This window comes from Sinohyriopsis cumingii, chromosome 5 (assembly GCF_028554795.1).
Source record: "Sinohyriopsis cumingii isolate HCF-2022 chromosome 5, ASM2855479v2, whole genome shotgun sequence".
In the NCBI taxonomy this organism is placed as follows: Eukaryota; Metazoa; Mollusca; class Bivalvia; order Unionida; family Unionidae; genus Sinohyriopsis; species Sinohyriopsis cumingii.
Window position 1 is genome coordinate 29334599 of NC_142965.1, and position 18900 is coordinate 29353498.

Below are 18900 nucleotides of genomic sequence, written 5' to 3' on the forward strand. Positions count from 1 at the left end.
TTGACATTAAATCTAAACTTGTACTCCATGAATACACATATGCTTTCTTGCAGCAATTATTAAAAAAAATGCCACAGTGAACAAATTTGCTTTGTAGTGATTTACATTGTAGCAGTTTTTCAAAGCCAAAGTATTTTAACTGAATGTTGTATAGCAAAGTTATTAGTAATACTGTTGTGAAGCAAGGTGATTAATGATGTTATGTAGCAAGATGATTAATGATACTGTTATGCAGCAAGATGATTAATGATATTGTTATGTAACAAGGTGATTAATGATACTGTTGTGTAGCAAGGTGATTAATGATATTGCTGTACATCAAGGTCATTAATGATACTGTTGTGTAGCAAGGTGATTAATGATATTGTTGTATATCATGGTGACTAATGATACTGTTGTATATCAGGGTGACTAATGATACTGTTGTATATCAAGGTGATTAATAATGTTGTATAACAAGTTGTTTAGTAATATTGTTTGTTGATCAATGTGATTAATGATGTTATGCAGCAAGGTGATTAATGATACTGTTGTGTAGCAAGGTGATGAATGATACTGTTATGCAGCAAGGTGATTAATGATATTGTTATGTAACAAGGTGATTAAAGATACTGTTGTGTAGCAAGGTGATTAATGATAATGTTGTATATCATGTTGACTAATGATACTGTTGTATATCAGGGTGACTAATGATACTGTTGTATATCAAGGTGATTAATAATGTTGTATAACAAGTTGTTTAGTAATATTGTTTGTGGATCAATGTGATTAATGATGTTATGCAGCAAGGTGATTAATGATACTGTTGTGTAGCAAGGTGATGAATGATACTGTTGTGTAGCAAGGTGATTAATGATAATGTTGTATATCAAGGTAATTAATGATGATGTGTAGCAAGATTAGTGATACTGTTATGCAGCAAGGTGATTAATGATATTGTTATGTAACAAGGTGATTAATGATAATGTAGTGTAGCAATGTGATTAATGATACTGTTGTGTAGCAAGGTGATGAATGATACTGTTGTGTAGCAAGATTAGTGATACTGTTATGCAGCAAGGTGATTAATGATATTGTTATGTAACAAGGTGATTAACGATAATGTAGTGTTGCAAAGTGATTAATGATACTGTTGTGTAGCAAGGTGATGAATGATACTGTTGTGTAGCAAGGTGATTAATGATAATGTTGTATATCAAGGTAATTAATGATGATGTGTAGCAAGATTAGTGATACTGTTATGCAGCAAGGTGATTAATGATATTGTTATGTAGCAAGGTGATTAACGATAATGTAGTGTAGCAATGTGATTAATGATACTGTTGTATAGCACGGTGATTAATGATGTTGTGTAACAAGGTGATTAATGGTAATGTTTTATAGCAAGGTGATCAGTAATAACATTGTGTAGCAAGATGACTAGTAATGCTTTTATATCATTGTGAGTAATGATACTTTTGTATATCAAGGTGATTAATGATACTGTTGTATAGCGATGTGATTAGTAATAATGATGTTTTACAAGGTGATTAGTAATACTGTTATTTTGCAAGGTGATTAGTAATATTGTTGTGTAGCAAGGTGCTTAATGATACTGTTGTGTAGCAAGGTGATTAATGATAATGTTGTGTAGCAAGGTGCTTAATGATACTGTTGTATAGCAAGGTGATTAATGATACTGCATCCATTCATATATCAACTGGCATGCATGTGTTCATTATTAATCTAATGGTGGATTCAGATAATACTGCATAGTAAAGACAATAACTTGTGAATAATATAATCCCTAACAATGATACCAAATTGAGGACCTGTTAAACTCTGTTTCTTTGCAAATAGTATATACATGCTGTTTATTTTATCATCTTGTTTTTTGGGTTAACATCATGAAATGATTAAAGCTGTCTGTATAAAGCTTGTTTTTAATTTTTTAGAAAGAAATAATTATATAGTATTTCACAAAGATAGTTACAAATTTCATGCATGAATTGTCCTAGAACATTATAAAATATGTAAAGTGTCATCTGGTTTGGAGCAGTATGGCACAGAAACACAGGTTATTTGGTGCCAAGGCTATTGGAGTTAAGTGCCTTGATGTACAATATGTCCTACCTTTATTTTAGATGATATCATAAAAATGAAAATTAGATCTGGAATCTCTTGTCAAAAAATCTGGAATTTTCTTGAAGTCTGCCATATTGGTCTTGCAAATTTGTTGCAGCTGTAATTTTATTGCTTTCTGTTAGCAAATACAGTTAAGTCTTTTCCATATTTCAAATATCTAATTGATGGGCATTTGGAAATTGGTTGAAGTTATTTGAATATGCCAAAATCATACAAATTGTTAAAGTATTGTTTGCTGGTATTTTCCCATTTAAAAAATTCATGTCATATATCACTATAGGTTTAGAAAATTGACCTTAGCAAAATAGTTTTTATTGGGAGAGAGTTCTTTAAATTAAATTTTGAGAATATTTTCGTGTGCTCTAGCTTGCTTCTTTTGCTTAATTTTCAGTTACAAAGCTTTTTGACAACAATTTGTTTGTTAAGGACATTACATTTATGGGACCATTTCAAATTAGTTTTGAAATGTTTAGGACCTTGTCTTTGTTAATGAAACTTTACAAACTAACAAGAAATGAAATAAATTGGTTGTTGTTATGGAAGTTTATGAAATAGTTTTACAATAATATTATCTTTGCATTCCTATCAGTTACAGTTAATTATATAACATAGTTTCTGCTTTGCTCATATTTGGTCATATGACTCAAATACATAGTGTAATGCCCAAAATGAGAATATAAACTAGAGAGAGATGCATGTCTTACCAGTGGATGAAACCCTTTGTCTCAACACACTTTCCATACAGGTTTGGAATTTGTATGTGGCATCTCAATGCTGTATTATTTTGTCTCATTTCTTTCTCAACTGATTTATTTGTGCTTGAACTCATTGTGTTATGCACACTGATTCACTGCTTGTAAGGTTAGTTATTTTTCATGAAGATATTATTACAGTAGAAGCTTTGAAGTAGTACTTGTAGTAAAGAAAATGCTTTATTGCTGGAACCAAGCAGCTAACACAGAGTACACTGAAACTTTTGAAAACTGGCCACTCATAGGAATAATGGAAAATTCATAGGTTTGGTTTAAGAAGTACGAAAAAAGGAGAGTTATTTCAGTGCAAATTTTAATCCATGCCTTACACAGTAAGGGCATGTTATCAAGAAGGAATTGAAATTGCTGAGATTTTATAATGTTATTTATTACAAAGTTGGCATATTATATCCCCCAAAACCACAAGGCATATGGAATTAAAACAGATACTTATATAAATTAAGAGTATAATGTATTTAGATAATCTGTGTGTCTGTATCATAGTAAATATAAAAACACCACCAACTCAAAATGCAGATTAGTACTGTATGTACGACTAAATATTTATGAAAGCATTCACACAAGTCACTGTCTTGAGAAATATTGATCAAGCATTTTCATTAGCAACACTGCTGAACTATGATATTTGTCATCATTGGCTCCAACTTTTGTGTACAAGAGATAATAATCATCTTTGTAAATTGCAAAGTTCTTAAGTTGCTAAAGGAGTCATAAAACTTCCTGGTGAGACATATGACTTCCTGTAAGATTTTCAGTAATCACACAGTGCCTTGAAATCAAGAATATCCAGCTGGGAAGCAAATTCAGATGACTTTCTCCCATATTATTTAACCCAAAATAGGAATTGTGATGGATTGTGCCTCCTGAAACTGGTTGTAAACAATTTCATTTAGTTTTTAAATTTACACAGTGTGCTGACCAAGAATTTTGTGCCATATTCAGACCATTCTTTTCATATTCTTTGATGTATTCTGATTTTTTTTTAGAGAGAGTTGGAGACTGTATATTCTTTGACACAGAAAGCTATACTGATTTCTGTTTGGGGAGGCATAAGAACTTCTTCCCACTGACGCATCATAGTCACTTTGTCAACACATCACACGCTTGACATGATTTCCAGTGAACACAAATAAAATTACAAACTCATTAAATAATATGATTGGACCATTCTTTACTTTTATACAAATACAAATACAAATGTACAAATGCTTGTGGGAGTTCTTTGCAAAAATTTTTAATAATTTTGAGCCTTTGAACAACTTTTCTTGTTGTATGTAACATATGTAACATGAAAGTAATTTAATTTAATATCACGTATGTAATTTCTTGTTGTATGTAACATATGTAACATGAAAGTAATTTAATTTAATATCACGTATTTAATTTCTTGTTTATGACACCTGTTGTGAAATTTGAGTTCATAAACAATCTGCTTTGACTTCATTTGACAGTCCTTCAAGTGCAGATACAGGTACCAAATTAAGACAATGCAGATTAACAGATTAATGCTTCTCACAGCATGTCATTTTTTCAGGCAGAAAGGTAAACACATCTGGTGTTTGGAGGTAGATTGCATTAAATTTGCTAGAATGGTTCCCAGAATGTCTTTGATATCTAAGTACAGAGGTTCCACATTGGTGAGGTTTTTACAAGAAAGAATTGGTCAGAAAAAGTCTATTCCAAATGAAAATATTCTGTTTGCAGATGATTCCAGATTGGAGAAGGTCCGGTTTTCAGAAGTTTCACTTTATCTGAGTGATTACTGTTATTAAAGATACTAAACATAAATACAAGTTGATCTTTAGTAAAGGTTAATACTATCATCATTATTTGCAAAGATGAATAATTTTTATGGTAACTTTATTTCAGCCTCATCTGATGATCCGCTTGATTCCAGTAATAAACCTTGTATCACTACTGCTGACAGTCAGAATTATATACCGGTAAGTTCCTTCTTGTTTATTCCACACTAATAAACCAGGGCAGTTCCCGTAAATTGCTTCTTTCATGACCTTCCTGTCTAACTGAGATCTTCATTGCCAGCTTGATATGTCTTCCATGACACCCACCACCAGCTGTGGACCTTTGTCACACTAGGGCTGATGTAACACCAGTCTGTGTGTTTTTCCTATCTGAAACAGTTCAAAATTCTGATTGGTGTTTTTTTTGCATGATTTAAATACTTCATACAGTACATAGTTAAATAAACTAGATTCTTTATTTTCCCCATTTTTAGTGGGGGGAAATATTAAATGATAGGAAAAATTATATAATATTTCAGCCAAATGATACAGTCACTTGTTCTTATCATGTTGCTCAAGTGGTATATTCACACAGTCTAATTATATTGCTAAAGTGGTCCAGTCACATGATCAAATATCAGGCCTTCCTTGATAACTTGCACAGAACAGGGCTCAAATACATTGACCGCACTGTAAGTGAGGATGCAGGTTACTGAGGGACCTAAGAAAAAGGTGATGCCATCCCTGCAGGACATTGTGAAAATCGAAGGGGACAACTGGCCTGTTTAAAGGCTGAATACTCATTTTATAATCACTATGTTGGGAGTAATTGTCAATGAAGCACTTTTTCTAACAAAGTTGTTCGCTTTTTTGTATAAATTACTTTTTTTTAAAGATGCCCAACCATTGAAAGGTTGTAAACATTATTCCAAATGTTTTCAACAGCCTTAATGTGTCCACGAAAACATTGTGTATTACATCACTGCTTTTTGTTGTTTCTGATTCACACTCAGATGAGATTCCTTTTTCAAATGCCAGGAACATTTATTTCATGAAGGAACCATTAACTTTTGTTGCTAAGTGCTTGTTTTCTTGTCTGAAAAGCATAGATACAGTACGGTTGCCCTGTAAGTTCAGGGGTAAAGGAACCGTATGTAATTTGTATCAAGCACACATTAAGCAAGATGTAATAATAACTTACTTAGCAGGGCCATCATTGTCATGGGTATGTCAACATTTTGGTTAAACTCTTTCTTTTGCATACATATTTTTGATATTTAGTTTTTGATAGATTTTCATTTAATATTAATGAAGCAATAATTAATTCTACAACTTGTTCACTTGCTAATTTTTTCATGGAATCAATATTGCAATCATAGAAAATTTGAATTCTATTTTTTTCATTTGCATATATTTTCTGAACACCTTGAGAGATTTTCTTCATACTTGAGATGAATCATTTTCTGTGATATGTTGGCTTATCCTTTGAGATCAATCATTTTCTGTGATATGTTGGCTTGTCCTTTGAGATCAGTCATTTTCTGTGATATGTTGGCTTATCCTCTGAGATGAATCATTTTCTGTGATATGTTGGCTTATCCTTTGAGATCAATCATTTTCTGTGATATGTTGGCTTATCCTTTGAGATCAATCATTTTCTGTGATATGTTGGCTTATCCTTTGCACCTTGGGTTCAAGATTATAGATATAGAAATTGTGCATTAGGGTTTGGTAAAATAAAACAGAAATTTTGTTTTCTTATATTTTTTAAACACCATGATGGATTTCCTTCATATTATAGCATGAATCTCTCTGAAGCTAAGACAATTCATTCTGCAACATGTTTGCTTGCCCTTTGACCTTAGGGTATGGTCACACTCATAGACAAGTTTTGCATTAACGTTTTTCATTTGCTTGTATTTCCTAAACTTCTTGATGGATTTTCTTCATCCTTTGGGTGAATCATTATGAGGCAAAAACAACTTATTCTGTGACATGCTCTCTCAATGATTCTACATGTACCTTGGAGTCAAGGTCACCCATCTTGTAGCAGAGCTTTGATTGTGGATTCAACATGCAAGCCATTTCAGTGTGTTTCTTCAGAACACACAAATGGAGCCCACAAATTGGTGTGAATAGAGAGGATTGCAATATGGAAAAAAAGATGTTACATTATGTTTTATGAAGAGAATTTGTTAGAGGATGAATCTATACTGTAAATAATGGCACAGTATATTAAATGAAGCTGGTTTTATCAATGAGACTCATGAATATTAAATGACTGTGAAAAATGGTAGAAAAGTGACATCTTTTTAAACTTTAAGACCAATCAGATCAGAAAAGGACCAATCATAATAGTGCCTTAGAAATTTTCTTAAAAAGATAATGTCTGATGTAATGCAGTAATAAAGTTTAAAATATCACCTAGCTAGATACAGGATTTGTGGAGTTGATTTGACAATCATGCAGGGAAAGTTAGAAATGCAGACTAGTTAAAGTGTGTTGTGTATAAATAATTTTGCAGTATGTTTTGTGTTTGTATTTTGGCACTAATCCACATGGGTTTTGCCCACTTGTAATAAGAACTTTAACCAGCTGCAGATCCAGGTTAATAAGAAAGCTAAATGTGCATTTTCATACAGTTTATCATAGTTATGGCATGTGGTATATAAATTACACTTTTTATGTTCAGATTACACAGTTTTGCCACTTTGGTTATGTTGATTTTTCAATAGGTGCTTTATGTTTCATTCGTAAGTATAAAATGATAAATAACAACATGCTTTACTTGTGCAGTACCTCAAGTAGTGACTTTTGTCTTACCCATAGTGTGTTATCAACTGATTCCACTTGTTGGGTTTGAAGTCAGCAATTGTTGTCTTTGTTATGTAAGCTGTTTGGACTTGTGTTCTTCTTTGTTGTCTTTGTTATGAAAGTTATTTGGGAATGTTGTGTTCCTCTTTGTTGTCTTTGCATGTAAGCTATTTGGACATGTGTTCTTCTATATTGTCTTTGTTATGAAAGTTATTTGGGAATGTTGTGTTCCCCTTTGTTTATTAAACAGTTTAAAATGATTACCGACAAGGTCTTAAGATATATTTAATCCTCAGAAATTGATCAGATAGTATAGATTCCATGCTTCTACTGCAAAGATAGCATCAGCAATTGGAGGAGTCTTCAGTGTTCTCTTATTGTTGTTTGGCAATTTAAAATTTGGTTGATAATAATAATCATAGAGACTTACAGAAAGCCATCTCAACATTACTTTCATTCACTTTAAACATGAGCAAACATAATATCTTCTTTTTTTCTGTCTTTCTTTTTATAACATAATTTCTTGAAAGAATTATGATAGTTGGACAAAAAAGGTTATATAGCCCTCTTAATGAAGTTAATGAGGTCATCTTAATAAAGTTAATGGGGACATCTCAATAAAGTTAGTGTGGCCATCTCAATGAAGTTAATGGGGTCATCTCAATGAAAGTTAATGGGACCAGCACAATGAAGTTAATGGGGCCCTCTCAATGAAGTTAGTGGAGCCCTCTCAATGAAGTTAATGAAGCCATCTCAATGAAGTTAATGGGGCTATCTCAATAAAGTTAGTGGGGCCATCTCAATAAAGTTAATGAGACCATCTCAATGAAGTTAAAGGGACCATCTCAATGAAGTTAATGGAGCAATCTCAGTAAAGTTAATGCATCCCTTTCAATGAAGTTAATGTAGCCATCTCAATGAAGGTATTGTGGCCTTCTAAATGAAGTTAATGCGGCCATCTCAATGAAGTTAATGGGGCCATCTCAATGAATTTGATGTGGCCATCTCAGTAAAATTGATGGGGACATCTCAAAGTTAATGGGGACATCATACAGTTAATGGGTTCATTTCAATGAAGTGAATGGGTCCCTCTCAATGAAGGTAATGGGACCATCTCAATGAAGTTAATGTGGCCATCTCAGTAAAGTTAATGGGTCACTCTCAATGTTGTTAATTAGGCCATCTCAATGAAGTTAGTGAGGCCTTCTCAATGAAGTTAATGGGGCCATCTCAATGAAGTTAATAGGCCCATCTCAATAAAGTTATTGGGGTCATCTCATAGTTATTGGGGCCATCTCAATGAAGTTAATGGGTCCCTCTCAATGAAGTTATTGGGGCCATCTCAGTAAAGTTAATGGGTTCCTCTCAATGAAGTTAATGGGACCATCTCAATGAAGTTAATGGGGCCATCTAAATAAAGTTAATGGGACCATCTCAATGAAGTTAATGGGGCCATCAAAATAAAGATAATGGGGCCATCTCAATAAAGTAAATGGGGCCATCTCAATGAAGTTAATGAGGCCATCTCAATGAAGTTAATGGGGCCATTTCACGTTAATGTGGCTCTCTCAATAAAGTTAATGGGGCCATCTTAATGAAGTTAATGAGGCCATCTCAATGAAGTTAATGGGACTCTCTCAGTGAAGTTAATGGGTTTCTCTCAATGAAGTTAATGGGTCTCTATCAATGAAGTTAGTGAGATTCTAAAAGTATAGTCATATCCATCTGTCTGTATATTCATCAGCAACTGGTTTGTACAAGTATCTTGACTGTGAATGGTTGAATTTTAAAACAATTTGATATGCATGTTCATACTAAAGAGACCTTGAATCAGTTTGATGTCTTGTGTTCCACAAAATCATTTACAAGAGTTATGACCCCTGATTTCCTACCATTATAATTTGGTTTCTTGCAGCAAAACTTTAATAAATTACTCTTAATTTTAAACCAAATTCAGCAGGCACCTTTTTATTGATGAGACCAAGAAAGAGTTTGTTTTATAGTATTGCATGACATCACCTGAAGGAGTTATGTCCCCTTATTTCCCAACCTTGGTAGTGTTCCATGGCATCAAAGGGATCCATGATTACCTAGCCTAGTAAGTTGGTATTCTTCCCTGGCATCAATGGACTCCATGATTACACATCCTCCAGACTTTGGTTCTGCAGCATTACTTTATGGAGGATTGATAGATTTCATCCAGATTTGATATGCAGCTTCATAATAATGAGTAAATTCGATTTGCAGCATTCCATGTCATTATTTTTAGAGGAGTTATGTAGTGTTCCTGACTATCTATTTTCTCCTGATTTTTTATTTCCCAATAGAAGTTCCTCAGTTTATGGGCCTGGAAAAGAAATTCTTGAAAGAGTGGCTCTTTGTGATGTACCCATTGCAAAATGTCTTGTTTTACAGTAGCTATTACTGTTAGTTTTTAAAACATAGCAACGTTTTTGAGGCCTAATATATAAAACAGCCAAGATATTTTCACTGATAAAAGCAATTAAATACTTTAGTTAAATATTTAGGATTTTTGTGTGTGTGTATGTGTGTATGTGTGTGTGATTTGAAATTTTAATTTAGCTTTAACAGTTTTTAAGTCATATCACTATGATGTCTGCAGTGTGGCAGTTTATAGTGACGTCTAGCACTGGGGCATCATGTCACAGACATGTAGCATCATGTCCCACCCTGTCACATTATCCTGACCAGGCATTCAGTCCTAACACTAACCTCCTAATGCTGAGTGCCAACCAAGGCTTCTGCAGGTACCATTTTTTATAAGTCTTTGGTATGACTCAGCTGGGGTTCAAACCTGCGACCTCCTGTATCCAAGGCAGATGCTCTAACCACTCAGGCCACCAGAGCTCTATATTTAGGATTTGTATCCCAACATATTAAAAATTGGCAATTTTTAAGATCAGATAATAGAATCTTATCTCCCTCAAAACAGAAAGATATTCTAGAATGCATACAGTATTGTTGTTCTATCTGGGGTAATAGTGACAAAGAAAATCGAGATTACTGACATTTCAAAAAGGATCAGCTAGAGTTATTCTTGATGTTGATTTAGATGCAGCATCACAAATCATTTTAAAACCCTAATGTGACTTCCATTTCGGCAGAGAACTTAATTTCAGCATTGTTTACTAGTCCATAAATCTTTACATGGATACAGTGGCTCCTGATTATCTTAAATCTAACTTTAAATTTGTTGAAAATGTACATATGTATGAATTAAGATCCATTTCAAACAAGTTATATTTACCTAAACCAAATTCAGAGTTTTATAAGAAGAGTTTATGGAACCAAACTATGGAATTCCATACCACCCAATATAAAGTCAGTTGACTCATGCCCAGCTTATAAAGAGCTTCGTAGTCAACATCTACAGAAACAATCATTTGTATCAGTACTACTGTTTAAAACATTGTTATATCATGTACTCATTTATAATGTTGTACACATTAAACTACGGTACTCTTTGTATGAATCCTGTATGTACTAGTCTTTCAAGCCATGTATTGTAGCAGTAGATCAGTTGTCTAGTTTTTAATAGCATTTGTTGTCTTAAGGCACCTCATGTTGTAAAAATTGTGCAATAGATATATATATATATATATATATATATATATATATATATATATATATATATATATATATGTATGAGATATTGGTCAGTTGACCAAATGACCTTCTTTAAATAAAGTCTTTATTATTATTATTATTATTATTTAAGTTACACATGATAGACATGATATGAGAACAAGCCTATATGCATAAAAGACATGATAAAAGAACAAGTCAAAAACCGTGATTTCATATTCAACACATATACATCTCTTGCTCTGACAAAATTTTAGAGAGAAAAGACAGTTATTAGTTTCTAGTATCATGTAATTTGCAGGCATGGTGTGAACAGTGGCATGTTGAAAAAGGCTCAGTCTTGGAGTCATGGATGTAAGATTAGTGAACCCTTGATATTTTCTTGAGGACCTAGATCAGATTTTGGTAGTCAGATATTTTGTATGGGTTGTTTGTTTTTTCTTTAATAGAAAATTATTAGTTTTGTTCTTGAGTAATATTACTATATGCAATTCATACATGCAGTGTTGAATGCAAGTAAGTCAACATTGAAGACTCTATCACTAACTGAGTTAAATCCTTGTGTGATATACCCTGCACTCCTTCCATATTCACTGAAAGAAACGTCCCACCATTTGCTAGTAAATCACACTAAATGAACTCATTGTTTATGATTCATTTCCTGTGAAAGAAGATAGTCAGGCTTAATTTAAAGTCAACAAGTTTCTCAAGTTTTTATACGAATTTAAATTTATGTAAAGTGCTTTGCTTGTGTGTCAGTCAGTAAGCTGAAATCATTACTTAATGCTGGTTTGGGGTTTTCCTAAAGGGCTTGAATGGTAACCTGAATCCATCATTGTATGAAAGAAACATCAATTGATCTGTAAATGAGAATAACTTACACTTACCTATCTATAGTTTGATCATTTTACAAAAACCACTGCTTTATTGTATTGCCTTAATCTCTGAAGAGTCAGAGATACAAAGTGACTCTGTCAAATAATGGAAGTGTCTTTAGGCAAATTCATTTGGCTTGTACCACTATGCTTTATTCATTTGCTCCATGAAAAACTTGACATGTTCATGAATCACCTCATGTGAAAAGGTATATTTCCATATGATGTGAGTGATTATCACTATGTTAAATATGAATTCCCTGGCATGAAGCAGCAACACCAGCCTACCTGCACAGATCGTGATGAAATACTAGATCATTCCTGGCCCATCTAATTCCTTCCCGTCTCATCAAAAAGTTTCAGAAAATGTTCTTATGAATTCCAAATGATTTTTCTTGATAAACACGATATGTTGTACAATAGACAATCAGGCTTTCACCCAAATCATTCATGTGAAACTGCCCTTGATAGTATGGTTGAAAAATGGCTTGAAGCATTATATAATGGAGAAATTAGTGGGAGTTGTGCTGGTTGATTTTTGGAAACTTTTGATCTAGCTGATCATAATATTTTACTTGAAAAATTAATACTTTACAAGATCAACAGCAACTCATTAAATTTGATTTAGTTAATCATATTTGAAAGGGTGAAGACAGAAAGTTAATATAAACAGTGTCATGTCAGACAAAAAATGGTGACATGTGGAGTACCTCAAGGTTCTATTTTAGGGCCACTATTATTTATTATGTTTATAAATTATCTGTATTTGCATACAGTAAATACTGAAACTGATCTCTGTGCTGATGCCATCACATCACCTTATACGATATTAGCTTATCCAAAGAAACTGACATAATACTCATGTAAAACTCCCCAAATCATGTAAGCATAATGGAATGGTCATTAACTAAGACAAAATCAAAGTCATGCTGATAATCACTCCACAAAGACGTAACAGAATTAAGATAATCTCTAAATCTATTTTAATGATGTGCAACTGAAACATTTTATGCAAGGTAAACTTTTAGAGATTCAAATTGATAACAATATGGTCAGAGCATAAAATGTTACCCCAAAAATTGATAGGAATACATGTATCATGTTATTTTCAGAATTAAAGAATCTCTAACCTTAGATCACAGTAAAATGTTTTACAAAGGTTTTATTCAACCTCAACTGTAACACTTCTACAATATCATATAGGGTAATGCTTCTAAAACAAATTTTTAAAAGTGAAAGACTTCAAAAGCAAGCCATCAGAATTATCCATGACAAAAAAGTTGAATATGTCCACAGATGTATGAAGGATCTGAAGATTATGACTAGCTGTGAAAGAATATATTTAAGAAAGGCTAAATTTATATATAAAGTTTCTAGTGGTTCTATGCCCAGCTATAGAAAGGAATATCAATCCAGTTTCTAGTCTATTGATGATAAACTCTTTAACGTGTAGTACACATATTACTGTAACAACTGATTTACTAGAGGATCATTACATTACATTACTGTAACTGCATTGATTCAGCAGAGGATTGGACCTTGCAGTGACACATAGTACACATATTACTGCAACTGCACTGATTCACTAGAGGATTAGACCTTGCAGTGACATATAGTACCCTTGTTACTGTAACTGTACTGGTTCACTTGAAGGATTAAATCTTGCAGTGACATGTAGCACACATATTACTGTAACTGCATTGATTCAGTAGAGGATTAGACCTTGCAGTGACATGTAGTACACATATTACTGTAACTGCACTGATTCACTTGAGGATTAGCTCTTGCAGTGAAATGGATTCAGGTACACACATTACTGTAACTGCATTGATTCAGTAGTGGATTGGACCTTGCAGTGACATATAATACACATATTGCTGTAACTGCACTGATTCACTTGAGGATTAGACCTTGCAGTGACATGGATTTAGGTACACATTTTAATGTAACTGCACTTATTCAGTTGATGATTAGACCTTGTAGTGACATGGATTCAGGTACACACATTGCTGTAACTGCATTGATTCAGTAGTGGATTGGATCTTGCAGTGACATGTAGTACACATATTACTGTAACTGAACTGTTTCACTAGAGGATTGGACCTTGCAGTGATACATAGTACAGATATTACTGTAACTGCACTGATTCACTAGAGGATTAGACCTTGCAGTGACTAGTAGTACACATAATACTGTAACTATACTGATTCACTTGAGGATTAGATCATGCAGTGACGTGTAGTCCACATATTACTGTAACTGCATCAATTCACTAGAAGATTAGATCTTGCATTGACATGTAGTACACATATTACTGTAACTGCACTGATTCACAAGAGAATTATCCCTTTCAGTGACATGGATTCAGGTACACACATTACTGTGACTGCATTGATTCAGTAGAGGATTAGACCTTGCAGTGACACACGGTACACATATTACTGTAACTGCACTGATTCAGTTGAGGATTAGACCTTGTAGTGACATTGACTCAGGTACACACATTACTGTAGAGGATTAGACCTAAGTGACATGTAGAACACATATTACTGTAACTGCACTCATTCACTAGAGGATCAGACCTTGCAGTGACATGTAGTACACATATTACTGTAGCTGCACTGATTCACTAGAGGATTAGACCTTGCAGTGACATGTAATACACATATTAATGAAAATACTGATTCACTAGAGGATTAGACCTTGCAGTGACTTGTACACATATTAATGTAACTGCATTGATTCAGTAGAGGATTGCACCTTGCAGTGACACATGGTACACATATTACTGTAACTGCACTGATTCACTAGAGGATTAGACTTTGCAATGGCATGTAGTACACATATTATTGTAACTGTACTAATTCACTAGAGGATTAGACCTTGCAGTGACTTGTACATATATTAATGTAACTGCATTGATTCATTAGAGGATTAGACCTTGCAGTGATGTGTAGTACACATATTACTGTAACTGCACTCATTCACTAGAGGATCAGACCTTGCAGTGACATGTAGTACACATATTACTGCAACTGCACTGATTCACTAGAGGATTGGACCTTGCAGTGACATGTAGTACACATATTACTATAGCTGCACTGATTCACTAGAGGATTAGACTTTGCAGTGACATGGATTCAGGTACACATATTACTGTAACTACACAGATTCAGTTATGGATTAGACCTTGTATTCAAACACAAAAATACCTATAACCTGCACTGATTCAACAGAGTATTAGTCATTGTAGAGACATGTATTCAGGTACCCTGTTACTCTAACTGCATTGATTGACAGATAAACAGGCATGTGCAACTTCCTCTTGGGCACAGGCCAGATCATGATTTGTCAAGCCACACTGTTGAATGTAAATATAACTATAAAACCATGTCCCCTTTTCCATATGCAACACATTGGCTGTGAGTTGCACATGTCTGCAGTAGGGGATTAGACCTTGTGATGTCATGTATTCAGGCACACACATTACTGTAGCTGCACATGTCTGCAGTCAGGGATTAGACCTTGTGGTGATATGTATTCAGGCACACACATTACTGTAGCTGCACAGATTCAATTGGGGATCAGACCTTGTGGTGATATGTATTCAGACACACATTTCTGTAGCTGCATAGATTCAGTAGGGGATTAGACCTTGTGGTGATACGTATTCAGGCACACACATTACTGCAGCTGCACAGATTCAGTAGGGTATTAGACCTTGTGGTGATATGTATTCAGGCACACACATTACTGTAGCTTTTAGACCTTGTGGTGATATGTATTCAGGTACACACATTACTGCAGCTGCACAGATTCAGTAGGGGATCAGACCTTGTGGTGATATGTATTCAGACACACATTACTGCAGCTGCACATATTAAGTGGGGGATTAGACCTTGTGGTGATATGTATTCAGGCACACACATTACTGTAGCTGCACATATTAAGCGGGGGATTAGACCTTGTGGTGATATGTATTCAGGCACACACATTACCTTAGCTGCACAGATTCAGTAAGGGATTAGATCTTGTGGTGATATGTATTCAGGCACACACATTACTGTAGCTGCACAGATTCAGTAGGGGATTAGACCTTGTGGTGATATGTATTCAGGCACACACATTACTGTAGCTGCACAGATTCAGTAGGGGATTAGATCTTGTGGTGATATGTATTCAGGCACACACATTACTGCAGCTGCACATATTAAGTGGGGGATTAGACCTTGTGGTGATATGTATTCAGGTACACACATTACTGTAGCTGCACAGATTCAGTAGGGGATTAGACCTTGTGGTGATATGTATTCAGGCACACACATTACTGCAGCTGCACATATTAAGTGGGGGATTAGACCTTGTGGTGATATGTATTCAGGTACACACATTACTGTAGCTGCACAGATTCAGTAGGGGATTAGACCTTGTGGTGATATGTATTCAGGCACACACATTACTGCAGCTGCACATATTAAGTGGGGGATTAGACCTTGTGGTGATATGTATTCAGGCACACACATTACTGTAGCTGCACAGATTCAGTAGGGGATTAGACCTTGTGGTGATATGTATTCAGGCAAACACATTACTGTAGCTTTTAGACCTTGTGGTTATATGTATTCAGGTACACACATTACTGTAGCTTTTAGACCTTGTGGTTATATGTATTCAGGCACACACATTACTGTAGCTTTTAGACCTTGTGGTGATATGTATTCAGGCACACACATTACTGTAGCTGCACAGATTCAGTAGGGGATTAGACCTTGTGGTGATATGTATTCAGGCAAACACATTACTGTAGCTTTTAGACCTTGTGGTTATATGTATTCAGGTACACACATTACTGTAGCTTTTAGACCTTGTGGTTATATGTATTCAGGCACACACATTACTGTAGCTTTTAGACCTTGTGGTTATATGTATTCAGGTACACACATTACTGTAGCTTTTAGACCTTGTGGTTATATGTATTCAGGTACACACATTACTGTAGCTTTTAGACCTTGTGGTTATATGTATTCAGGCACACACATTACTGTAGCTTTTAGACCTTGTGGTGATATGTATTCAGGCACACACATTACTGTAGCTGCACAGATTCAGTGTGGGATTAGACCTTGTGGTGGCATGTTTCCAGACAGAAAAAGGACTTTAAGTCTTTTTAAGTAATTTTTGAGTGGTGGAGGACAGGGACAAAATATGTCTCTAGAGTCACATATTTTTGGCCAACAATATTTTTTACAACCTAAGAATTTGACTACCTACAACAGAAACTGTGTTGCAAGTGTTACCCTTGACTCTCCATATATCTATACATAGTAAATGTGTTTATCATATCATCATATGTTTGGGTATTTAGGTTAGGTTTCAGGCACTGTGGTGAGTCATCAGTGTTCCATGAATACATTCTGATTCTAAAATTAATTCTATCACGATCAAGTTCTTTCATCCCATTCTCACAGTTCTCTTTGTGAGATTATGATTTCATTTTTCAAAGAAATTAATTTTTTTTCAGGTAAATGGAGATTTCCATTGTGTCACAGCTTGACTTGAACTGCATTTTGAACATATATCTAACTACCAGTTAAATGCGCATAAATTAGATTCTAAGAATTTCGTTAGGCTCCAGATGTAAGTGTGTATGAATTATAGTTTTATGGCACATCAGCACAATCCTGACTCTGCAGTGCCAAGTAAGTCTAGCTGCCCCAAAAAGGCAAAATAAACTGTAAAAGGGTAAAGTCCTTGAAATTAACCCTGATGTTTTCAAAAGTCTAAGACCTCAGTTATGAGTCCTGGGGCAGATAGGTTGCCTACACTATACAGTTTTACAACTTGTAGCAAGCCTATGAAGGTGAAGTTTGGATTTGTGATTAAGTTACCGTCTGAATATTCAGAAAGTCAGAAAAAGATTCATAATGTTTAGTGATGCAATGACAATTTGTGTCAGTCTCTGGGAAGACTGATGTGATGCTATCATTGATTTGCTTTATTGGTTGAACTTTTGCAGCTGATTGGACACGAGCCAATCATACCTATTGATTTTGGCTGCGTAGCCTAAGTCATTATTGACTTCTTGTTTCAAAAGACAATAATTTTCTATGGCAAAAGGTTACATTTCCCTCTCAATAATTGTAGTATAAATGTGGAGTTCTGTCCATATTTCTTCTGTGACAGAATTATTTGGGGATAATGTTGTAGAAAATTCAAGCAGTTGAACTAGTTCACCAGTGGAAACATGAGAATTGATTTGTTTTCTGCTTCAAATGAAGAGACAAGGAGAGTGATGCATGAAGTAAAGCCTAGACAGATCTCTTGCTAGGTTAATTAAGATGAATGTCAGGGGAATTGATAACAATCTACAGCAACAGAATAGTCCAAGCACTTTATTTTCTACAGTTCTATTGTAGTATCTAGACTGGGGATACAAGTAATGGACACTTGACTTTCTTTTGTTTATTTCAGAAGCCATACAGTTCATTACATTGATGGGTTCCTTTGCTTATCAGTAATTATATTAGGTATATACTAGAAGGTGCTTATAGTTCATTTTGTTAACAGATTTTCTCTGCCTGAGACTGCCTTCCTTTACTATTTGTATTATTAATAGGCCATTGGTAAACCATTGACAGTCCATGTACTTTGACTATTTGTATCCATGATCATCTGTGATTTGTGACTATGGATATCCATGGTCAACCAAAGATGTTATACCACGATTGGACCATGAGTGACCATGTTCATGCCATGTTTTGTCAAGTCACCTCAGTAGCCTTCATTCATAACCATGCAATCAGGAAATTAATAATTAAAAGACCATGGTTGCAGTCTATGGTCAGGCTATGGGATGTCTTTGGCCAGGTGTGACTGTATTTGGATTTATGACTGGCCAGATCAACGATTATGCCACAGCAAATAGATGTAGATCCTTGCTTGGTTTTCCACTGAAAATCCCCATGC

At 34.5% G+C, this 18900-nt stretch overlaps 1 protein-coding gene across 1 annotated transcript in view; it reads left to right on the forward strand.

Annotated features, from left to right (window-relative positions):
* The window catches only part of LOC149798862 (uncharacterized), a 274739-nt gene that overhangs the window by 107927 nt on the left and 147912 nt on the right, over nt 1–18900 (forward strand). The window contains exon 4 of the mRNA XM_089957774.1: nt 4767–4840. Coding sequence (XP_089813900.1) covers nt 4767–4840 — 74 coding nt within the window. The remainder of the gene's footprint in view (nt 1–4766; nt 4841–18900) is intronic.